Genomic DNA, 18,577 nt, shown 5'->3' on the forward strand with positions numbered 1-18,577 from the left:
GAGATGAGAGGGACTCGGCCTGTCCCACCGTCCTGCCACTCCAGAGCAATGTCTCTTTCCCCTACCCAAGCGCGAGGGCTCTGGAAACTGGCCCGGGGCTGTGTGAACTAGAAGCCTGGCAGCCCGTGCAAAGATCAGGTTCCTTCCCACCTTCACACCTGCTCTTCACTGCCCTGCATCGGGCCACTTCCCACCCTCACACCTGTTCACTGCCCTGCATCGGGCCGCTTCCCACCCTCACACCTGTTCACTGCCCTGCATCGGGCCGCTTCCCACCCTCACACCTGTTCACTGCCCTGCATCAGGCCGCTTCCCACCTTCACACCTGCTCTTCACTGCCCTCACACCTGTTCACTGCCCTGCATCGGGCCGCTTCCCACCCTCACACCTGTTCACTGCCCTGCATCAGGTCGCTTCCCACCCTCACACCTGTTCACTGCCCTGCATCGGCCGCTTCCCACCGCTTCACACCTGTTCACTGCCCTGCATCGGGCCGCTTCCCACCCTCACACCTGTTCACTGCCCTGCATCGGGCCGCTCCCACACCTTCACACCCTCTTCACTGCCCTGCATCGGGCCGCTTCCCACCCTCACACCTGTTCACTGCCCTGCATCGGGCCGCTTCCCACCCTCACACCTGTTCACTGCCCTGCATCGGGCCGCTTCCCACCCTCACACCTGTTCACTGCCCTGCATCGGGCCGCTGTTTGCCCTGCACCTTCCCACCCTCACACCTGTTCACTGCCCTGCATCGGGCCGCTTCCCACCCTTCACACCTGTTCACTGCCCTGCATCGGGCCGCTTCCCACCCTCACACCTGTTCACTGCCCTGCATCGGGCCGCTTCCCCTCTTCACTGCCCTGCATCGGGCCGCTTCCCACCTTCACACCTGCTCTTCACTGCCCTGCATCGGGCCGCTTCCCACCCTCACACCTGTTCACTGCCCTGCATCGGGCCGCTTCCCACCCTCACACCTGCTCTTCACTGCCCTGCATCGGGCCGCTTCCCACCCTCACACCTGTTCACTGCCCTGCATCGGGCCGCTTCCCACCCTCACACCTGTTCACTGCCCCTGCATCAGGCATCGCTTCCCACCCCCACCTGTTCACCCTGCTGCTTCCCACCCTCACACCTGTTCACTGCCCTGCATCAGGCCGCTTCCCACCCTCACACCTGTTCACTGCCCTGCTGCTTCCCACCCTCACACCTGGCCCTGCATCGGGCCGCTTCCCACCCTCACACCTGTTCACTGCCCTGCATCGGGCCGCTTCCCACCCTCACACCTGTTCACTGCCCTGCATCGGGCCGCTTCCCACCCTCACACCTGTTCACTGCCCTGCATCGGGCCGCTTCCCACCTTCACACCTGCTCTTCACTGCCCTGCATCAGGCCGCTTCCCACCCTCACACTGTTCACTGCCCTGCATCAGGCCGCTTCCCACCCTCACACCTGTTCACTGCCCTGCATCGGGCCGCTTCCCACCCTCACACCTGTTCACTGCCCTGCATCGGGCCGCTTCCCACCCTCACACCTGTTCACTGCCCTGCATCGGGCCGCTTCCCACCCTCACACCTGTTCACTGCCCTGCATCGGGCCGCTTCCCACCCCTCACACCTGTTCACTCTGCCCTGCATCGGGCCGCTTCCCACCCTCACACCTGTTCACTGCCCTGCATCGGGCCGCTTCCCACCCTCACACCTGTTCACTGCCCTGCATCGGGCCCTGCATGCCCTGCATCGGGCCGCTTCCCACCCTCACACCTGTTCACTGCCCTGCATCGGGCCGCTTCCCACCCTCACACCTGTTCACTGCCCTGCATCGGGCCGCTTCCCACCCTCACACCTGTTCACTGCCCTGCATCGGGCCGCTTCCCACCTTCACACCTGCTCTTCACTGCCCTGCATCGGGCTGCTTCCCACCTCACTGTCCTGGAAACTGCTGGGTCTCAACTTGCCCCACCCTGACACCACCAGCAAGATAAGCCTCAGGCCAGGAGCGGTGGCTCACACCTGTAATCCCAATACTTTGGGAGGCTGGGCGGGAGGATCGCTTGAGCCCAGCCGTTGGAGACCAGCTTGGGCAACATAGTGACCCTCCATCTCTATTGAAAAAAAAAAAAAAAAAAGAAGACAAGCCTCAGTTTGCCCCATGGCTCTTCCAAAGGATTTATTGGTCCTATTTACATCTATTGCAAATTGTGAGGAGGCAGCAAGGGCCAACCCCTGGACCTCATCTCCGTCTAGAAGGTGAGGCTGCAGGGATGCTTAAGTCTTCCTCTGGCAGAGACCCGAGGTGCAGAGATGATGATTCTCACCCCTTCGCTCAGGGTCGTGGAGCCCCAGCAGGGGTTCAGGGCCCAGAGGCTGCCCCCTCAGCTCAAGGCACAAACACTGTAGTTAGGGGTAGGCAGGCAAGGCATGGGCTCACTCCGGGCAGGCACCACTGGCCAAGTGCACCTTCTCTCCCCTGCTCCTAGCCTCTTTCTTCCTTCCCCTCCTGGTCCCACACTGGCCAGGGCCTGGGTGGGTGGCCACTTAAACCCCAGACCCAGGCCCTTAACTCCTGGACCATGGCCAGCCTCCCTTAGGCTGGAATCCAAGCACCATCAGTGCTCTGGACCAGGCCAGATTCCCTGTCCTAGAGGGACAGGGCAGAGAGAGCCCAGTGTGGGGTGAGGGGCTAGAGACCGGCTGGGCAGGGCCAGTCTCCCTTCCCCTTCCCGAGCCTCCCTGTCCTCATGTGGACCCAGAGGGCAGAGCTGGGGAGAAGTGAAGGTAGCAATGCTTCTTCCTGCTCTTACTTCCTGCTTGCTAGGAGCAGTGCGTCCCCAAGTCATGAATGAGACTCCTCTGGCAGGCTTGGTGGCTCTGGTGATTTAAGGGCCGGGACTCCCCCACTCCAGTTGGAGGCCCTAGTTGGCAGGACATGTGGGCACCCAGGGCGTGGGACCCAGGGCCTCCGGGGAGGCAGCTGCTGCTCGGGGAACAGGGTGAGCAGACACGCTCCCACAGATGTCTTCCCACCCTTGCCCGGCCAGCTCCTGCCTCAGCCTATGCCAGGAGGCGGATAACCCCGTTGTCTGAGCCCAGCAGGAGGTGGCGTTTGGTGGGCAGCAGGGCCAGGCTGGTGAGCGTGCCGCGGAAGTTCTCAGAGCTCAGCTTCGTGGTGGCCTGGGAGGGCGGCTCAAGCAGGGAGCAGACGCCAATCTTGTTGGACACAGTGCCGGTGACCGCCTCGCTGCCGTACAGGTCAAAGGTGTGGATGGGGTCGGACGCTGACTTATAGTGATGGGTGGGTTTCTGCTCCAGCTCCTTCCAGACGGTCAAGGAATGGTCAGAGGAGGAGCTGACCAGGACGCTGCCCTCCACCGCCTGTCCCGGGAGAGGAGAGTCTCAGCAGGGTCCTGGGACCTTCCGCATACCCTTGAGCCCCAAGGCCTCCCCAGTTCCCTCCGCAGTCTCTCCAGGGAGACAGGCCGTCCTGGGTGGGTGACAGACCACCACCCTCCCACACACACCATATTCATGTTTCATTTTTTTTTTTTTTTTTTTTTGAGACAGAGTCTTGCTCTGTCGCCCAGGCTGGAGTGCAGTGGCCGGATCTCAGCTCACTGCAAGCTCCGCCTCCCAGGCTCACGCCATTCTCCTGCCTCAGCCTCCCGAGTAGCTGGGACTACAGGTGCCCGCCACCTCGCCCGGCTAGTTTTTTGTATTTTTTAGTAGAGACGGGGTTTCACCGCGTTAGTCAGGATGGTCTCGATCTCCTGACCTCGTGATCCGCCCGTCTCGGCCTCCCAAAGTGCTGGGATTACAGGCTTGAGCTACCGCACCCGGCCTGTTTCATTTTAATACACTCAGCATCCGTAACCCAGTCATCACTAAGTTGAGAACGACCCATAGGCATGGTGCCAGGCGGGCACGTGACAACCTTGACCTTCATAACAACCCTATGCGGTGGATGCTGCCATTGTCTCCATTTCACAGAGAGGAAAAGCGAGGCTCAGAGAAGTGAAGTAACCATACCAAGGTCATGGGGCCCGTAAGCAGCAGAGACGGAATTCACACCCGGGCCGACCCCAGAGCTCTCCTGATACTTTCTTGGAAAGTTAGAATTTAGGGTAACTCGAGCTCAGGGCTCCCTGGGGCTCTGGAGGGAGCCAGTGACGGCCTGCTCTCAGCAGGGTAATGCAGGACTCCTGGCCTCCAGCCAAGACGGGGAGGAAAGTCCCAGCTGCCTGCAGAAATCCTCCCACATGTAGCCCTGTTCCTCCCCTCCTGGGCCTCTCTGAGCAGCTCCCTGAGGCCTGTGACTGAGAATGGAGGGAGGGGAGGGGAAGGAGAGGGGGCAGGATCCCCAAGCCCAGGCCTGCTCCTGCCCCCGCCAGGGCAGCCCAGCAGGACCATGGACTCTGCTCAGTGGTCCGCGGGCAGTAAACAGCCTCCCAGCTGAGCTTTATTTAACCTGAACTGGGTCACGGACAGGACCTGACCCCTGATCCTCCAAGCAAGACAAATATGGACAAGGGTTACTCATTAGAACATCTCCATGAGCAACAGGGTCAGCCCTGCCCCGTGGCTCCCGCCCCCATGGCCTGCCTCCTGCTGAGGCCCCTGCAGTGCGACTGGCTCCCAAGTTGGCCCAGGAGGGCCACCCTCCCTGCCCATCAGTCCTGGACCAGGTATATAAGACAGACCAGCTCGAGCCTGTCCCTGGGCAGGCAGGCCCTAAGCAGGGGTGATGGCTGGACACGGGCGGGGGCCGCATAGCAAGGGGAGGGGGACCTGGCCTGTCACCTTGATCTGCAGAATGTCCCCCTCGTGGGCTGGCCAGCCTCGCAGAACCAGGCCCGTGCGGGTGTCCAGGAGCACCATGAAGCCCGAGGAGAAGCCGGCCACGACGCTACGGCCACTAGGGCTGACGGCCAGGGCGCGGACAAGCCCCGGGTTCAGCCCACCGCCCAGCCGGAACTCGTGCTGCAGGGAGAGGGTGGCTGAGCTGAGGCACCACCTTCCCATCCCACGCTCCCCAAGGCCCTGCCCCCCACCCAAGCCCCCACGGCAGGAAGGCCTGAGCCTCTGACCCTCATCAAGGGGCATGAAAAGCCCAGAACCCCACCCCCATCACAGGCCAGAGTACTGCCCCACAGGGTGTGCGGCTTCGGGTGATCTAGCACCAAAGAGAAACTAACTAGCGCCCCAGAACGACATCCTGGCTTTCTGTTTTGGGGGAGTCTCTCCTCCCTGCCAGGTCCCCAGAGAACCAGGCGAGTGCTCAGGGCACTGGACCCCCCTGACCTGCAGACCCGGCTTCCTGCAGTCCACAAAGCGCAGGGTAGAGTCAGAGCTGGCCATGGCGATGCTGGTGTGGGGGGCGGGCATGACAGCCACCGCGGTCAGAGGCACCCGGCTGTCCGGCGGCTCCACTGTGCGAAGGGTCTTCCCTGGGAAGGAAAGTCACAGTGGATCTGGGGTCGCAGCAGCTGATGGACGAGCCCTGGGAGCTTCTAATCCCCCAACTCACCACACAGCTGCCTCCCGTCCCCCAGGGATCCTTAGAAAATGCTAAAGATGTTTCTTTTTTTTTGAGACGGAGTCTTGCTCTGTCGCCCAGGCTAGAGTGCAGTGGTGTGATCTCACCCAGGCTGGAGTGCAGTGGTATGATCTCATCCAGGCTGGAGTGCAGTGGCGCGTCTGGGCTCACTGCAACCTCCACCTCCCAGGTTCAAGCGATTCTCCCACCTCAGCCTCCTGACTAGCTGGGATTACAGGCGCCCGCCACCACGCCCAGCTAATTTTTTTGTATTTTTAGTAGAGACGGGGTTTCGCCATGTTGGCCAGGATGGTCTCCAACTCCTCCCTCCCAAAGTGCTAAGATTACAGTGTGAGACACCATGTCCAGCCCAAAGATGTTTCTTGGCCCAGTGTGGTGGCTCACGCCTGTAATCCCAACACTTTGGGAGGCCGAGGCGGGTGGATCATGAGGTCAGGAGATCGAGACCATCCTGGCTAACAAGGTGAAACCCCGTCTCCACTAAAAATACAAAAATTAGCTGGGCATGGTGGCGGGTGCCTGTAGTCCCAGCTACTCAGGAGGCTGAGGCAGGAGAATGGCATGAACCCGGGAGGCGGAGCTTGCAGTGAGCCGAGATTGCGCCACTGCACTCCAGCCTGGGCGACAGAGCGAGACTCTGTCTCAAGGAAAAAAAAAAAAAGATGTTTCTTGACTCTCCCACCTTCCTGCTTCCATGGCCCGTCCAGGCTCCCATCCCCAAAGCAACCTCCTCTCTCTGCACAGCACTGCTGACCCAATGCCCCCTCCCTCTGTCTTCCCCGACACCATCTCTTTCCCCCTTTTAACCATATTTCTCCCTATGGTGATGCCAAAAAATAAGCAACCATTGGCCAAATATCATCTGCTACACATGAAGCCAAAACCCTACATGTATTCGTGTATTCTCTTCTTCTCTTTTTCTTTTTTTTGAGATGGAGTCTCGCTCTGTCGCCCAGGCTGGAGTGAGTGGCGCGATCTGGGCTCACTGCAAGCTCCGCCTCCCAGATTCACACCATTCTCCTGCCTCAACCTCCCGAGTAGCTGGGACTACAGGCACCCGCCACCTCGCCTGGCTAATTTTTTTATATTTTTAGTACAGACGGGGTTTCACCGTGTTAACCAGGATGGTCTCGATCTCCTGACCTCGTGATCCGCCCGCCTTGGCCTCCCAAAGTGCTGGGATTACAGGCGTGAGCCACCGCGCCCGGCCCTTTTTTATTTTTATTTTTTTGAGACAGAGTCACGCTCTGTCGCCCAGGCTGGAGTGCAGTGGTGTGATCTCGGCTCACTGCAACCTCTGCCACCCGGGTTCACGCCATTCTCCTGCCTCAGCCTCCTGTGTAGTTGGGACTACAGGCGCCCACCACCACGCCCGGCCAATTTTTGTATTTTTAGTAGAGACAGGGTTTCACCATATTGGCCAGGATGGTCTCCAACTCCTGGCCTCCTCATGATCCGCCCACCTCAGCCTCCCAAAGTGCTGGGATTACAGGCTTGAGCCACCGCGCCCGGCCTTCCCACATGTTATCGTCTAAGCCTGTTTTGCTGATTTTGTTTATCGATGGGAAAACAGATGCTTCCAGCAGCAGGAACTTGCTCAAGGGAAGTGAGCTGGTGGAGCCAGTTCAGACTCAAGTCTAACAGGTTAGAAACCCTAACTGCTCTTCTCGGTGGCCTCTCTGGGTCTCCCCAGACTCCGCAGCATTGCAGCCCCACCCTCGGGCCCCTTCCCAGAGGCCTGGCGGGCACAGGAGCAGGAACAGAACAGGCCTCACCTGGGCCCGCTCACCTGTGAAGGGGTCCCAGACGTGCACAGCCCCGTCACAGCTCACCACGTGCTGCGGGGCCTCGAGCTGGCCCACGAAGAAGACGCTTTTGCGGTGCTGGGTGTAGACGAGACGGGGGGCCGTCTCGCTGGTCCCGTCGCCGTAGTTGTACAGCGGCCAGAGGCGCACGGTTCGATCCTTGCTGCCGCTCAGGAAGAAGTCCTCGCTGCTCAGGGGGGCCACACACTTGACGGCCCCCGAGTGGCCCGGGAAGCTCTGCAGGCGGATCTGGTGGAAGTGAAAGTGGGCGTCCTGCTGGCTCACGCCGATCTCGTACTGCCAGTACGCCAGCCAGTTTCCGCTCAGCCCGTGGGCGCTCCGCGGCAGCTCCTGCTTCAGGGCGTTGTCCTCGCTCCCGCTGCCCAGGCCCCCGCCACCCACCCCCGAGATGGGGCCCAGCGGTCCGGGGGTCTCAGGCCGAGAGTCATTAGGGATCTGAATGCGATTCCCCACCAGGACGCTCCCAAAGGTCCCCGAGTGGCCGTCATCCTGAGGGCAGCCCCCACCCTGGGGGTCCCACTCGGGGCCGGTGCTGGGCACGGTGGGCTCCATGCTGGCAGGGTTGCGACTGCTCGGGCTGACACTCTCCAAGTACAGCCCCGCCAGCTCCCCAACCAGCTCGTGGTTGGGGATGATTTTCCGGATGATGTCACCTGGATGGGAGTGGGAGAGGTCCTGAGACAGGGAAGATGGCAGGCGGCTGCTATCACCCATCCAAGGACTCGGGAGCCACAGAAGACGGGGCAGGAACTGGCTCTGCAACTCTGGGCAAGTAACTCTGTCTCTGAGCCTCAGTTTCCTCCCCGGTGAAATGTGCATTCATTCCGTTGTGATGTACACATGAGCGTCTTCTATATGTGCTGTGCCGTGCTGGGCACTAGGAATAGAATACGGAACAAGACAGGTGGTGCCCTGGCCTCCCAAAGGCTTAGATTTCAGTGGCGGGATGATAACACGTGTCACCACAGGGCTGTCTGTCCTCTGCAGGGAGATGACACGCTGAAACGATTAGCACAGCACCATGCAGGGCCCAGAGGGGAAGCTTCGTAAACAGGAGGCCTCTCCTTCCCTCTCAGCTCCTGCAGACAGCCAGTCCACCGCCCTGAGTCTCCTGCCTTCCCCAGGGATGCTACAGGCCAGCTCCTGGGCCTCTCTTGCTGGCTACTGCTCAGTCCCTGTTTGTATGTCACCTTGGAGGTACGGGTCTGAGGCCAAATCCCTTTGCTCTCACCCAAAAAAACTGCTTAGAACCTACTGCTGACTCTGGGGCAAGGGCAGAGAATGGGGCCTCCCAAGGGAGGAGACAGCCACGAAGGCTGTGACGGGGAACGTGATGGGGCAGTACCCAACAGGCAGGAGAAGGGCACGTAGATTGTGTACGCCATCTCCAGGGTGAACACCTTCTGCAGCTCGTCCAGCAGGGCAGGGTCCACGGGCCGCTGCTGCCCATCAGAGAAGACCACCTGTGGCAGCTGGTCCTCACCACGGCCCGCGGGGTCCAGCTTCAGATCCTGTGAGCGAGACGCCCAGGGGGTCAGCCGGGTCCACCGCCCCCACCCCAGCCCGCCCTGGCCCTCGCCGAGGCCCTCGGGATCCAGCTTCAGATCTTGTGAGCGAGACGCCCGGGAGGTCAGCCGGGTCCACTGCCCCCACCCCAGCCCGCCCTGGCCCTCGCCGAGGCCCTTGGGATCCAGCTTCAGATCTTGTGAGCGAGACGCCCGGGAGGTCAGCCGGGTCCACAGCCCCCACCCCAGCCCGCCCTGGCCCTCGCCGAGGCCCTCGGGATCCAGCTTCAGATCCTGTGAGCGAGACGCCCAGGAGGTCAGCCGGGTCCACAGCCCCCACCCCAGCCCGCCCTGGCCCTCGCCGAGGCCCTCGGGATCCAGCTTCAGATCCTGTGAGCGAGACGCCCGGGAGGTCAGCCGGGTCCACAGCCCCCACCCCAGCCCGCCCTGGCCCTCGCCGAGGCCCTCGGGATCCAGCTTCAGATCTTGTGAGCGAGACGCCCGGGAGGTCAGCCGGGTCCACAGCCCCCACCCCAGCCCGCCCTGGCCCTCGCCGAGGCCCTCGGGATCCAGCTTCAGATCCTGTGAGCGAGACGCCCGGGAGGTCAGCCGGGTCCACAGCCCCCGCCCCGGCCTGCCCTGGCCCCGCAGATCTGCCCACCTGTTGCCGAAGCTCATGCAGCTGAGAGAAGATCTGGAAGAAGGTGGCCACAGGCTCGCTCAGGTGCTGCTGGACCATCTCCTGTCCGATGCGCAGGCAGATGAGGGCGATGAGGCTGATGGTTTTCACACACAAGATAGTCCGGGCCTGGGCCCCACTTGGGAACCTGGAAACAGAGCTCATGAGCTCCAGTCCCCGGTTCTGCAGGACTTGACCAGAATCTATCAAAAGCTTCAGTTATTTTTATTGAGACGGAGTCTTGCTCTGTCACCGAGGCTGGAGTGCAGTGGTGCGACCTCGGCTCACTGCAACATCTGCCTCCTAGGTTCAAGTGATTATCTTGCCTCAGTCTCTCGAGTAGCTGGGACTACAGGGATGAGCCACCATATCTGGCTAATTTTTTTTGTATTTTTAGTAGAGATGGGGTTTTGCCATATTGGCCAGGCCGGTCTCGAACTCCTGACCCTCATGATCCACCCGCCTCGGCCTCCCAAAGTGCTGGGATTACAGGCGTGAGACACCAGGCCCAGCCTTTATATATATTTTTAGAGATGAGGTCTCATTTTGTTGCCCAGGCTGGTCTTGAACTCCTGGGCTCAAGCAATCTTCCCGTCTTGGCCTCTCAAAGCGCTGGGATTACAGGCATAGCCACCACACCCGGTCATATCAAAAGCTTTAAATGAAAGGAGCTCCGGCCGGGCGCGGTGGCTCAAGCCTGTAATCCCAGCACTTTGGGAGGCCGAGACGGGCGGATCACAAGGTCAGGAGATCGAGACCATCCTGGCTAACACGGCGAAACCCCGTCTCTACTAAAAAAAAAAAACACAAAAAATTAGCCGGGCGAGGTGGCGGCGCCTGTGGTCCCAGCTACTCGGGAGGCTGAGGCAGGAGAATGGCGGGAACCCGGGAGGCGGAGCTTGCAGTGAGCTGAGATCTGGCCACTGCACTCCAGCCTGGGCGACAGAGCAAGACTCCGTCTCAAAAAAAAAAAAAAAAAAAAAAAAAAAAAAAAAAAAAAAAGAAAGGAGCTCCAAGACCAACTGGTCCAAACCAGATGAGGAAACTGAGGCACAGGAAAAGGGTGTGGCTTGCTCAGGGTTAAATAGCGGGGATCAAAATCAGGACCCTTGACACCCAGCCCAGCGTTACGTCCTCTCCCCTGAGCTTCCCAGCCCCTCCTGGGCAGCCCCTCCGCTGGGCCGGTCCCCCTACAGCGGCTGGGGCGGAGGCCTACCCCGTGACGAGGGAGGTGAGGAAGCTGAGCACGGGCAGCAGGACCTCATGGCTGATCCGGGGCAGGATGTCCATGAGCGTGGTGTCTGAGAGGTACACGATGATCTTCTGAGTCAATGTCACTGCGGCCAGCAGCCCTGCCTCCTTACGGCTGTTCAGTCGGCTGGGGCCTGAGGCACTCCCTGGGGCCACCTAGAACCACCCAGCAGATGAGGGCCTGGCAGCCCCAGGGACCCCCTGGCACCCAGAGACCCCGGGCCGGCCCTCAGGTCCTCAGCCTTCCCAGCCCCGGGTCTGCCAAACCAGCGACTGACCAGGTAGCTGATGTAGGGCAGGTACTGGTAGGTGAGGACGGGCTCCCCATACAGGTGGGCGATGTGGAGGAGGCAGCTGAGCACCGGCCCTGACACGATGTCGCCCAGGACCGGCCTCTTCTGGTAGATGTTGCCAGCGCTCAGCGGAGGGCTCTCGCCACTGCTCACCGTGAACTGCTGCCGAGTGGGTCCTACCAAGGAAGGGCCAGCAGTCCTGAGTCGCCAGTGGAGGGCCGGGGGGAGCCTGACCCTGCAGGGCTGTACTGGCTGCTTGAGCTCACTCTGGCCTGGGGACCAGCCCGGCCCTACCCAATTGCTGGCGCTTACAGACTGGGACCCAGCACCTGGCCGGTGGGTGATTTGAGCTAGGGGTGGGAAGGATCCCCGCTGGAGAGGGCTTAAGCTAGGCAGAGGGCCTGGGAGAAACCCTCATCTCCAGCACCGACCACAAGCCTCCTTACCAACATAACAAGACGTCAGCAGGCGGAGCAGGTTCCGGGCCACGTGGCGAGAAGCCACTGTGGGGCCGAGCTTGGCAGACAGCCAGCGGACCATCTTGCAGGCTGTATCTGTGGGGTGGGAGCAGGCCCTGAGCTCCTCAGATAACATGAGTTCACGACCCCTCCCACCCCACCCCACGGCACCCCACTCAACCACCTTCGGCTGCAGCTCTGCCAAGAGCCCAGCCCAGGCCGGCTGTCCCACACCATCCCCCTCCACGTAACAGTGGCAGAGGTGCCTAGGCCCTGGCCTGTGGGACTCTGGCTGCTCCAGGCTCCTCTCCACAGGCACGACCTGCAGGAAGTTAGCCTGCCCGTGGGTCTTCTGAAGCTCCTTAACGAGGCCTGGCCCGGCCCTGGCCACCTCCCTTCTGGCCTCTCTTCCCTCCACTCCCTCGGTCTCCCCATAATGGCTGTTCCCTGCTTTTCTTCTTTTTTTTTTTTTTTTTTTGAGACGGAGTCTCGCTCTGTCGCCCAGGCTGGAGTGCAATGGCGCGATCTCAGCTCACTGCAATGCAACCTCCACCTTCCACCGCCCTGACTCTTCTCCTTAAACCTCCAGGGTCAAGTGATTCTCCTGTCTCAGCCTCCCGAGTAGCTGGGATGATAGGCACCCGCCACCATGCTCGGCTAATTTTTTGTATTTTTAGTAGAGATGGGGTTTCACCATATTGGCCAGGATGGTCTCGATCTCCTAACATTTTGATCCACCCGCCTCGGCCTCCCAACATGCTGGGATTACAGGTGTGAGCCACCGCGCCCAGCCCCCTGCTTCTCTTCTTTAATGGAACATGACAGCCTCAGAGCCTCACACACGCTATTCCCTCAGCCTTCAGACTTTCTTTTTGCCCATTTTTGCCTACCTCCTTCCTACTCCTACCTGAACCTCAACTGTCTCTGCTTTTAAGGAAGCCTGCTCTGACCCTTGAAAACTAGATGTAAAAGCACCTTTTTTTTTTTCTTTTTTGAGACAGAGTCTTGCTCTGTTGCCCGGGCTGCAGTGCAGTGGCACAGTCTCGGCTCACTGCAACCTCTGCCTCCCGGGTTCAAGCCATTCTCCTGCCTGTCTCCCAAGTAGCTGGGATTACAGGTGCCTGCCACCACGCCTGGCTAATTTTTGTATTTTTAGTAGAGACGGGGTTTCACCACGTTGGCCAGGCTGGTCTCGAACTCCTGACCTCAGGTGATCTGCCTGCCTTGGCCTCCTGAAGTGCTGGGATTAGAGGCGTGAGCCACGGCGCCCCTGAAAAGCTCCATGTTCCACTCCCTCCTAGGAACGCAGCCGTGTTCTTTATCGCACTAACATAATACACTTGCTTAAGACCGTCTACACTGAAGCATCTTGTCTGCTGGGTGTGAGTTCCGTGAAGGCAAACCCACATCTGTGTTGCAGGTGGCCCTGGCTCGATCCACTGCTTGGCACAGAGCAGGTGCTCTGCAAGTGTGCAGGGAGAAGCAGGAGGTGTTTTTGACCAACACCTCCCAGACCTGGCAGCTTACCAAGGAGGATCTTCTGTTCTTTGCCCTCTGACTGCTCAGACAGTGGCTCCTCCTCTTCTTCCCCATCTCCCCCACTGCCGCCGGCCACAACCGTCTCCATGGACAGCACCGTGTCAGACAGAGTGAGCTCAGATGCTCCGGTGACCTCCTCCTGCTCCCCCTCCTCCTCCTCTAGCCCCAGGCAGCCGTCCTCCTCCTCCTCTTCCTCCTCGGAGCCTTCGCTTTGCTTCAAGTCCTGGCTGCTGTCGCCTGATCGAAGGCTGCTCTTGTCCACGGGGGCGCCCCCATCATCTGGAGCCCGCTCCTCACCCAGGGAGGTCTCACTGGTGCTGCTCTTGTCACTCAGCCGGCCCAGGCTCACAGCCTCAGCCTCCTGGGGCTGGGGAGACTCAGTTACATAGAGCCCGGCCTGGAAGTCCTCTGTCTCAGGGAGGTCAGCCTGGTCGTGGAAGCTGACGCCAGACGTGTAGTCTGGCAGCCCCAGGCCCGAGGAGGCAGGAGGCTCCCCATCCATGGGAATCTCCTCCCCAAAAGCACAGGAGCCAGGCCCGGCCCCGGGCAGCCCGCTCTCCTCCTCCTCGGCAGCCCCTACCAGGTCCTTGCTCTCCTCCTGGGAGGCCTCCGCGCCCGCCAGCACCTGCAGGACATGGGGCAGCAGGTGAGTGAGAAAGGCCTGCAGGCCCAGCCGCACCATCAGCTGGGCCACAAAGCAGTCCGTGTACAGGTAGAAGCGGCCGTGTAGCTGGCAGGGGCTCTCGTAGGCACCAATGAGAGGCTTCAGGAGGTACTTATTGGCATTTTTGGGGCCCAGTGCCTTGGCAACAGGTTCAAACAGATACCAGGCAGTGTACACAGCCGTGTGCTCCTCGGACATAAGTGACAGCACGAAGGGCAGCAGGATCTCCAGGCCCTCAGGGGTGATGTCCTTCAGCACTGCGCCCAGCTGCTGCCACAGGGCAAACACCAGCTCGCGCCCCTGGGCCTCGTCCTCCACGCGCCTTGCCTGGTACAGGAGGATGAATCTGTGCAGCGCCGGGAAGTAGGGCGGGAAGGGAACCACGGAGCTGAAGGGGCTGAGAAGCTGGCTTGGGCAGGGTGGGGGCAGGCCCTGGGAGACAGGCCTGTACTCAAACAGTTGGTCCAGCTTGCTCCTCTCTGCTCCCATGGGGACTTTGGGGCCACTCAGCTGCAGGAGTGTGTCCAGCACGGGCTGCAAAGACACAGGGACCTCCTTGGGGTGGCGTGTGCAGAGCCCCCGGACGGCCTCGAAGCGTACCCACAAAGGTGCATCGGGCTGCAGCGTCCGCACCCTGGTGGCAAACACCATCTCCGCCAACAGGACACCCAACGCCTGCATGTCCCTGTGAAGCAGGCACTGCAGTGGCACAGCCGGCTGGACCCGGGGCTGCTCAGGCACCTCCAACAGGCCCCCTAGGCCTTTGGCCAAGAAGTTGCCCGTTTTTTCCAGCTCCTCCAGGGCCTGCACGGGATTGAAGCCCTCGGGAAGAAGAATCCTTCCCTCCTCGCCCTCCCCAGGGTCTGCCCCAGCAGCTTTATTCCTGCGGCCTGGACGGGAGGCTGAGAAAGACAGAAGGCCAGGGGACGCTTGACCGGAGAAGGAGCCCAGCTGGTCACCTGCTTTCCCAGCAAGGGAAATGGAATCCAGAGCTTCTGTGGCCTGTTCCAAGTCGTCTTCTCCTGCCACCGGCCTGTCTCTGGTCCAGCTAGCCTCACAGGGAGTGGCTTCTAAAACTGGCCGGCCCACTTCATTTGGAAGCTGTCCCAGGTTTTCCGTGAAGTCCTCCCGGCCTGTGGTCTCCTGGATGGTCTGGACCAACAGCTTGGGGATGAGGGGAGGCTCAGGGGGAAGGGCAGGAGCCCCAGCCAGGCGCTGGGGGTGTGGCTGATCGAAGAGCTGCACCACCCCGTAGCTGGCCAGGTGAGTGTGGGCGTCCACTAGGTGCAGACACACATTCTTCTCTTTGACTGCCTCCTTGCCCTGGAGTTTATAGCCAAACGTGAGGTCGATCCAATGGTGCAGGTCCCGGGACACCTCGCGGCTCTCCAGCAGGGCTCGGTGGGCAGCCACGAACTCCTGGCTGGAGCTGCACCAGGCTGGCACGTCCAGGTCAGGCATGTCAGGGTGGATGGAGCGGAAGATGGAAGGATCGGTGTAGAACTCCGGGATACACTCATCGGGGGTCCAGTTCTGCATCCGCTCCATGCTGGCCGGGTACTCATGGGGCTCCCACTGTGCGCGGACGTGGCCGCACAGCACCGACCGAGGCGTGCGCCGAGCCTTGTACACGTAGTAGGTGATGTCGGAGAGCACGTCTGAGATGTGGTGAGGCACGTGAGGGGGTTCCCCGCCGCCCGCCCCGCCTGCCACGAATGCCTGCCGCGTCATCTCGTACGTGAAGTCCAGTTGTTTATCTCCCTTGTTGAGGCGGAACTTGGACTTGCGCAGGTCTCGGAAGCGCCCATGCGGCGTAGTGAAGTCCACCACCCAGGGCAGCACGGGGTGGTAGTTGGGGTCCCCCTGCCGCCGACCTGCCAACCGATTCAGCTGCATGAGGTAGTGGAAGTTGCTGATGCGGCCGTGCACCCAATCTAGCACAAGGCCCCGAAGTTCCTCCTGGCCAGTGGGTTGCCCAGGTTGCCCTCCCTGCTCCCCTTGAGACACAATGCCTGCCTCATCCCTTGCCACTGGGGCCTCTTCATTCTCGTCCTCCTCGGGCCTCTCATAAGCACTCAGGTCCAGTCGCAGCTCGCTGCAAAGCTTCTCATCCACAGCGACGTGATGCAAAGACAGAGCCCCGCACGCCAGTCCCTGGCGGTGACAGGCATCCATGGCCCTCAGCACGCGGAAGAGAATGAACAGCACCTTGGCCTGGCTGTTGGTCAGCTTGGCAGGGCTGAAGGTGACCACGTCATGGAGGGAGAACTGCACGTAAGGGTGTACCACATACAGCATCTCCGGCGACTCCAGCAAGGCCTCAGCCCGTAGAAGACTAGGACAAGCAGGGGTGCCCCGAGGGGGACAGGGGCCTTCTCTGGCATATGATGGGCATTGGGGAGTTTCGCCCACCGGCAGGAAGGGGCAACCATAGACCCTCTGCAGAGCCTGCCGTACTGAGTCCAAGGCAGGGACAGCTGAGGGGGCAGGGCTGTGACTATACGGCTGCCCGTAAGTGTGGTATGCATGGCGCCACAGGTTGCGATAATTCTGGGCGGCAACCTCCTGCATGAAGCGAGTGAGCGTCTCAGGGCCGCAGGACCCCTCCTCAAAGGGCAGGCCCCCGCCCAGAGGGTAGGACAGTCTCCGCTTCCGCAGCCCATGCACCTCCACGCGCGTCCAGCCGGCAGGCAGCCTCTGCACAGAGCGCTGCAGCAGAGTCCTGACTTCCGCTTCTCCCAGGCCCTCTGCGCGGGGACAGGGTCCCGGGGGCAGCCGGCGATCGCGGAGGCCGGCCAGCCAGCGCGCAGGCACTAGGGCCACCACGTGGGTGCCCCCCGGGGCCGGAGCCAGCTGCCTGGGATCGATGCTCAGGTCCCTCTCCACGCTCCGGAGCAGCTCCTGCATGTCTGGGCTCGGGGGCGGGTGCCAGCCCCCCGCCGGGGTGCTGAGAGCGCCTGCCCGCCCCCCGCTGCCCTGGGCCATCTCCTCCAGGCCGCCCGGGGGCAGCGCGGGGCTGAGCCCGGCCACGACCCTGCAGGCGACGGCTTCCGGGGTGCCAGGCCGGCGGGGCTGGGATGGGCGCGGGGCAGGGGCTGGGGCGGAGGCGGCCGCGGGGAGCCGGCGGCGGCGAAGAGGCGGGCGTGGGGGGCGCTTACCCCTCCGCGGGTCCTGCGCTCCGGGCGCGGCGGGGCAGAGGCTGCCGGGCGCGAGCACCGGGCTCCACCGTGACGGGTCAGCTGACGCGGGTCACGTGATCGCCCCAGCACGGAAACAAGCGCACGTGGCTCCGGAGGCCCGGGCGGGACCCGGCTTCCTGCCCCGCGGCCTCCGCGCCCTCCCTCCCGCTGCTCCGCTCTGGCTCGGTCCCGGCCCCGCTTCCTCCCGGGGCTGGAAGGGTCTCCAGCCAGCTCCAGCCGGGCCCGGCGGAGGGCGATGCCGACCTCCCCACCCCTGCCTGCTCCCTCCAGCACGCACCAGCGCGCGGGTCCGGGAGGCTGTGCCCAGAGATGCCAGCCTCTACGAAAGTGCCAGCCACAGCCAGGGGCAGAACTGGGACTTTTTTTTTTTTTTTTTTTTTGAGATGGAGTCTCCCTCTGTCGCCCAGGCTGGAGTGCAATGGCGCGATCTCGGCTCACCGCAACCTCCGCATCCTGGGTTCAAGCGATTCTCCTGCCTCAGCCTCCTGAGTAGCTGGGACGACAGGCGCGCGCCACCACGCCCGGCTAATGTTTGTATTTTTTGGTACAGACGGGGTTTCGCCATGTTGGCCAGGCTGATCTCGAACTCCTGGTCTCGTGATCCACCCGTCTGGGCCTCCCAAGGTGCTGGGATGACAGGCGTGAGCCACCGCATCCGGCCAGAACTGGGACTTTTGACATCAAATCCCTTCGGCGCCTCCACGCCGCCTTCCATAGGAAGGAGCTTTTTAATTTGCCAAAGTACTTCAGCAGTCACATTCCATTTGGCCCTCACAACACACTGTGAGGGAGGGAGGACAGTTATTACTGTTTATATTTTACAAGTGATAACGGAGAACCGCCAGAGAGGCTTGTCCGCCTGGCGGAATGGAGACTTAGAAGCTGGTGCCAGACTTCTTTCTGCCCCGGAGCACTCCCTCCTGACAGACCTCTCACGGCCTTTTAAAAAACAAAACTGGCCAGGCCCAGTGGCTCATGCCTGTCTGTAATGCCAGCACTTTGGGAGGCCGAGGTGGGCGGATCATAAGGTCAGGAGATTGAGACCATCCTGGCTAACAGGGTGAAACCCCGTGTCTACTAAAAACACAAAAAATTAGCCGGGCGTGATGGCGGGTGCCTGTAGTCCCAGCTACTTGGGAGGCTGAGGCAGGAGAATGGCATGAACCCAGGAGGTGGAGCTTGCAGTGAGCCGAGATCGCGCCACTGCACTCCAGCCTGGGCGACAGAGCGAGACTCCATCAATAAATAAATAAATAAATAAACAAATAAAAATAAATAAATAAATAAAATAAAAACAAAACCAAGCCCTGGGCCGTCTGAGGAAGAGAAGTGGCCCAGGCCCAGAGGCCTGGTGTTCTGGGGAAGACATGTTCCCCCAAGACTTCCTGTTGAAGATTGGCCTTTGCGGTACCACAGAGCCTGCCAGCTGTGGTCAGAGCCTTCCAGATGGCTGGGGGAAGGGTGCGGCACAGGGAAGGGAATAGAAACCAGACAGCTGGCACCAAAACGACCTGATTCCTTCAAGGGGTCTTAGTTCTGACTCATCTGCTGGACAGACAGACCTTTGTCCACAGTGAAACCACTGGCCCTGTTTCTTTTGTCTCCCTCTTCA

The 18,577-nt window shown here is 61.2% G+C and overlaps 2 protein-coding genes across 3 annotated transcripts in view; both read right to left on the reverse strand.

Moving 5' to 3' along the window:
- SERPINF1 (serpin family F member 1) overlaps positions 1-18,577 on the reverse strand; it is a 173,001-nt gene that overhangs the window by 37,457 nt on the left and 116,967 nt on the right. The window lies entirely within an intron of this gene.
- Positions 2,150-17,006, reverse strand: WDR81 (WD repeat domain 81). Of its 2 annotated transcripts, XM_050763504.1 has the most exons (10): positions 13,090-17,006; positions 11,551-11,658; positions 11,090-11,280; positions 10,777-10,967; positions 9,543-9,708; positions 8,722-8,887; positions 7,340-8,029; positions 5,295-5,440; positions 4,794-4,973; positions 2,150-3,371 (listed from the first exon to the last, which is right to left on the reverse strand). In XM_050763504.1, the coding sequence occupies exons 1-10, from the start codon at positions 16,748-16,750 to the stop codon at positions 3,051-3,053; spliced, it is 5,820 nt and encodes a 1,939-aa protein (XP_050619461.1). In that variant the 5' UTR covers positions 16,751-17,006; the 3' UTR covers positions 2,150-3,050. The 2 variants fall into 2 exon arrangements, with proteins under 2 accessions (XP_050619461.1, XP_050619463.1); XM_050763506.1 differs by lacking the exons at positions 2,150-3,371; positions 4,794-4,973; positions 5,295-5,440 and having other exon boundaries at positions 7,377-8,029; positions 8,777-8,887; positions 13,090-16,683.

This window comes from Macaca thibetana, chromosome 16, assembly GCF_024542745.1.
Source record: "Macaca thibetana thibetana isolate TM-01 chromosome 16, ASM2454274v1, whole genome shotgun sequence".
In the NCBI taxonomy this organism is placed as follows: domain Eukaryota; kingdom Metazoa; phylum Chordata; class Mammalia; order Primates; family Cercopithecidae; genus Macaca; species Macaca thibetana.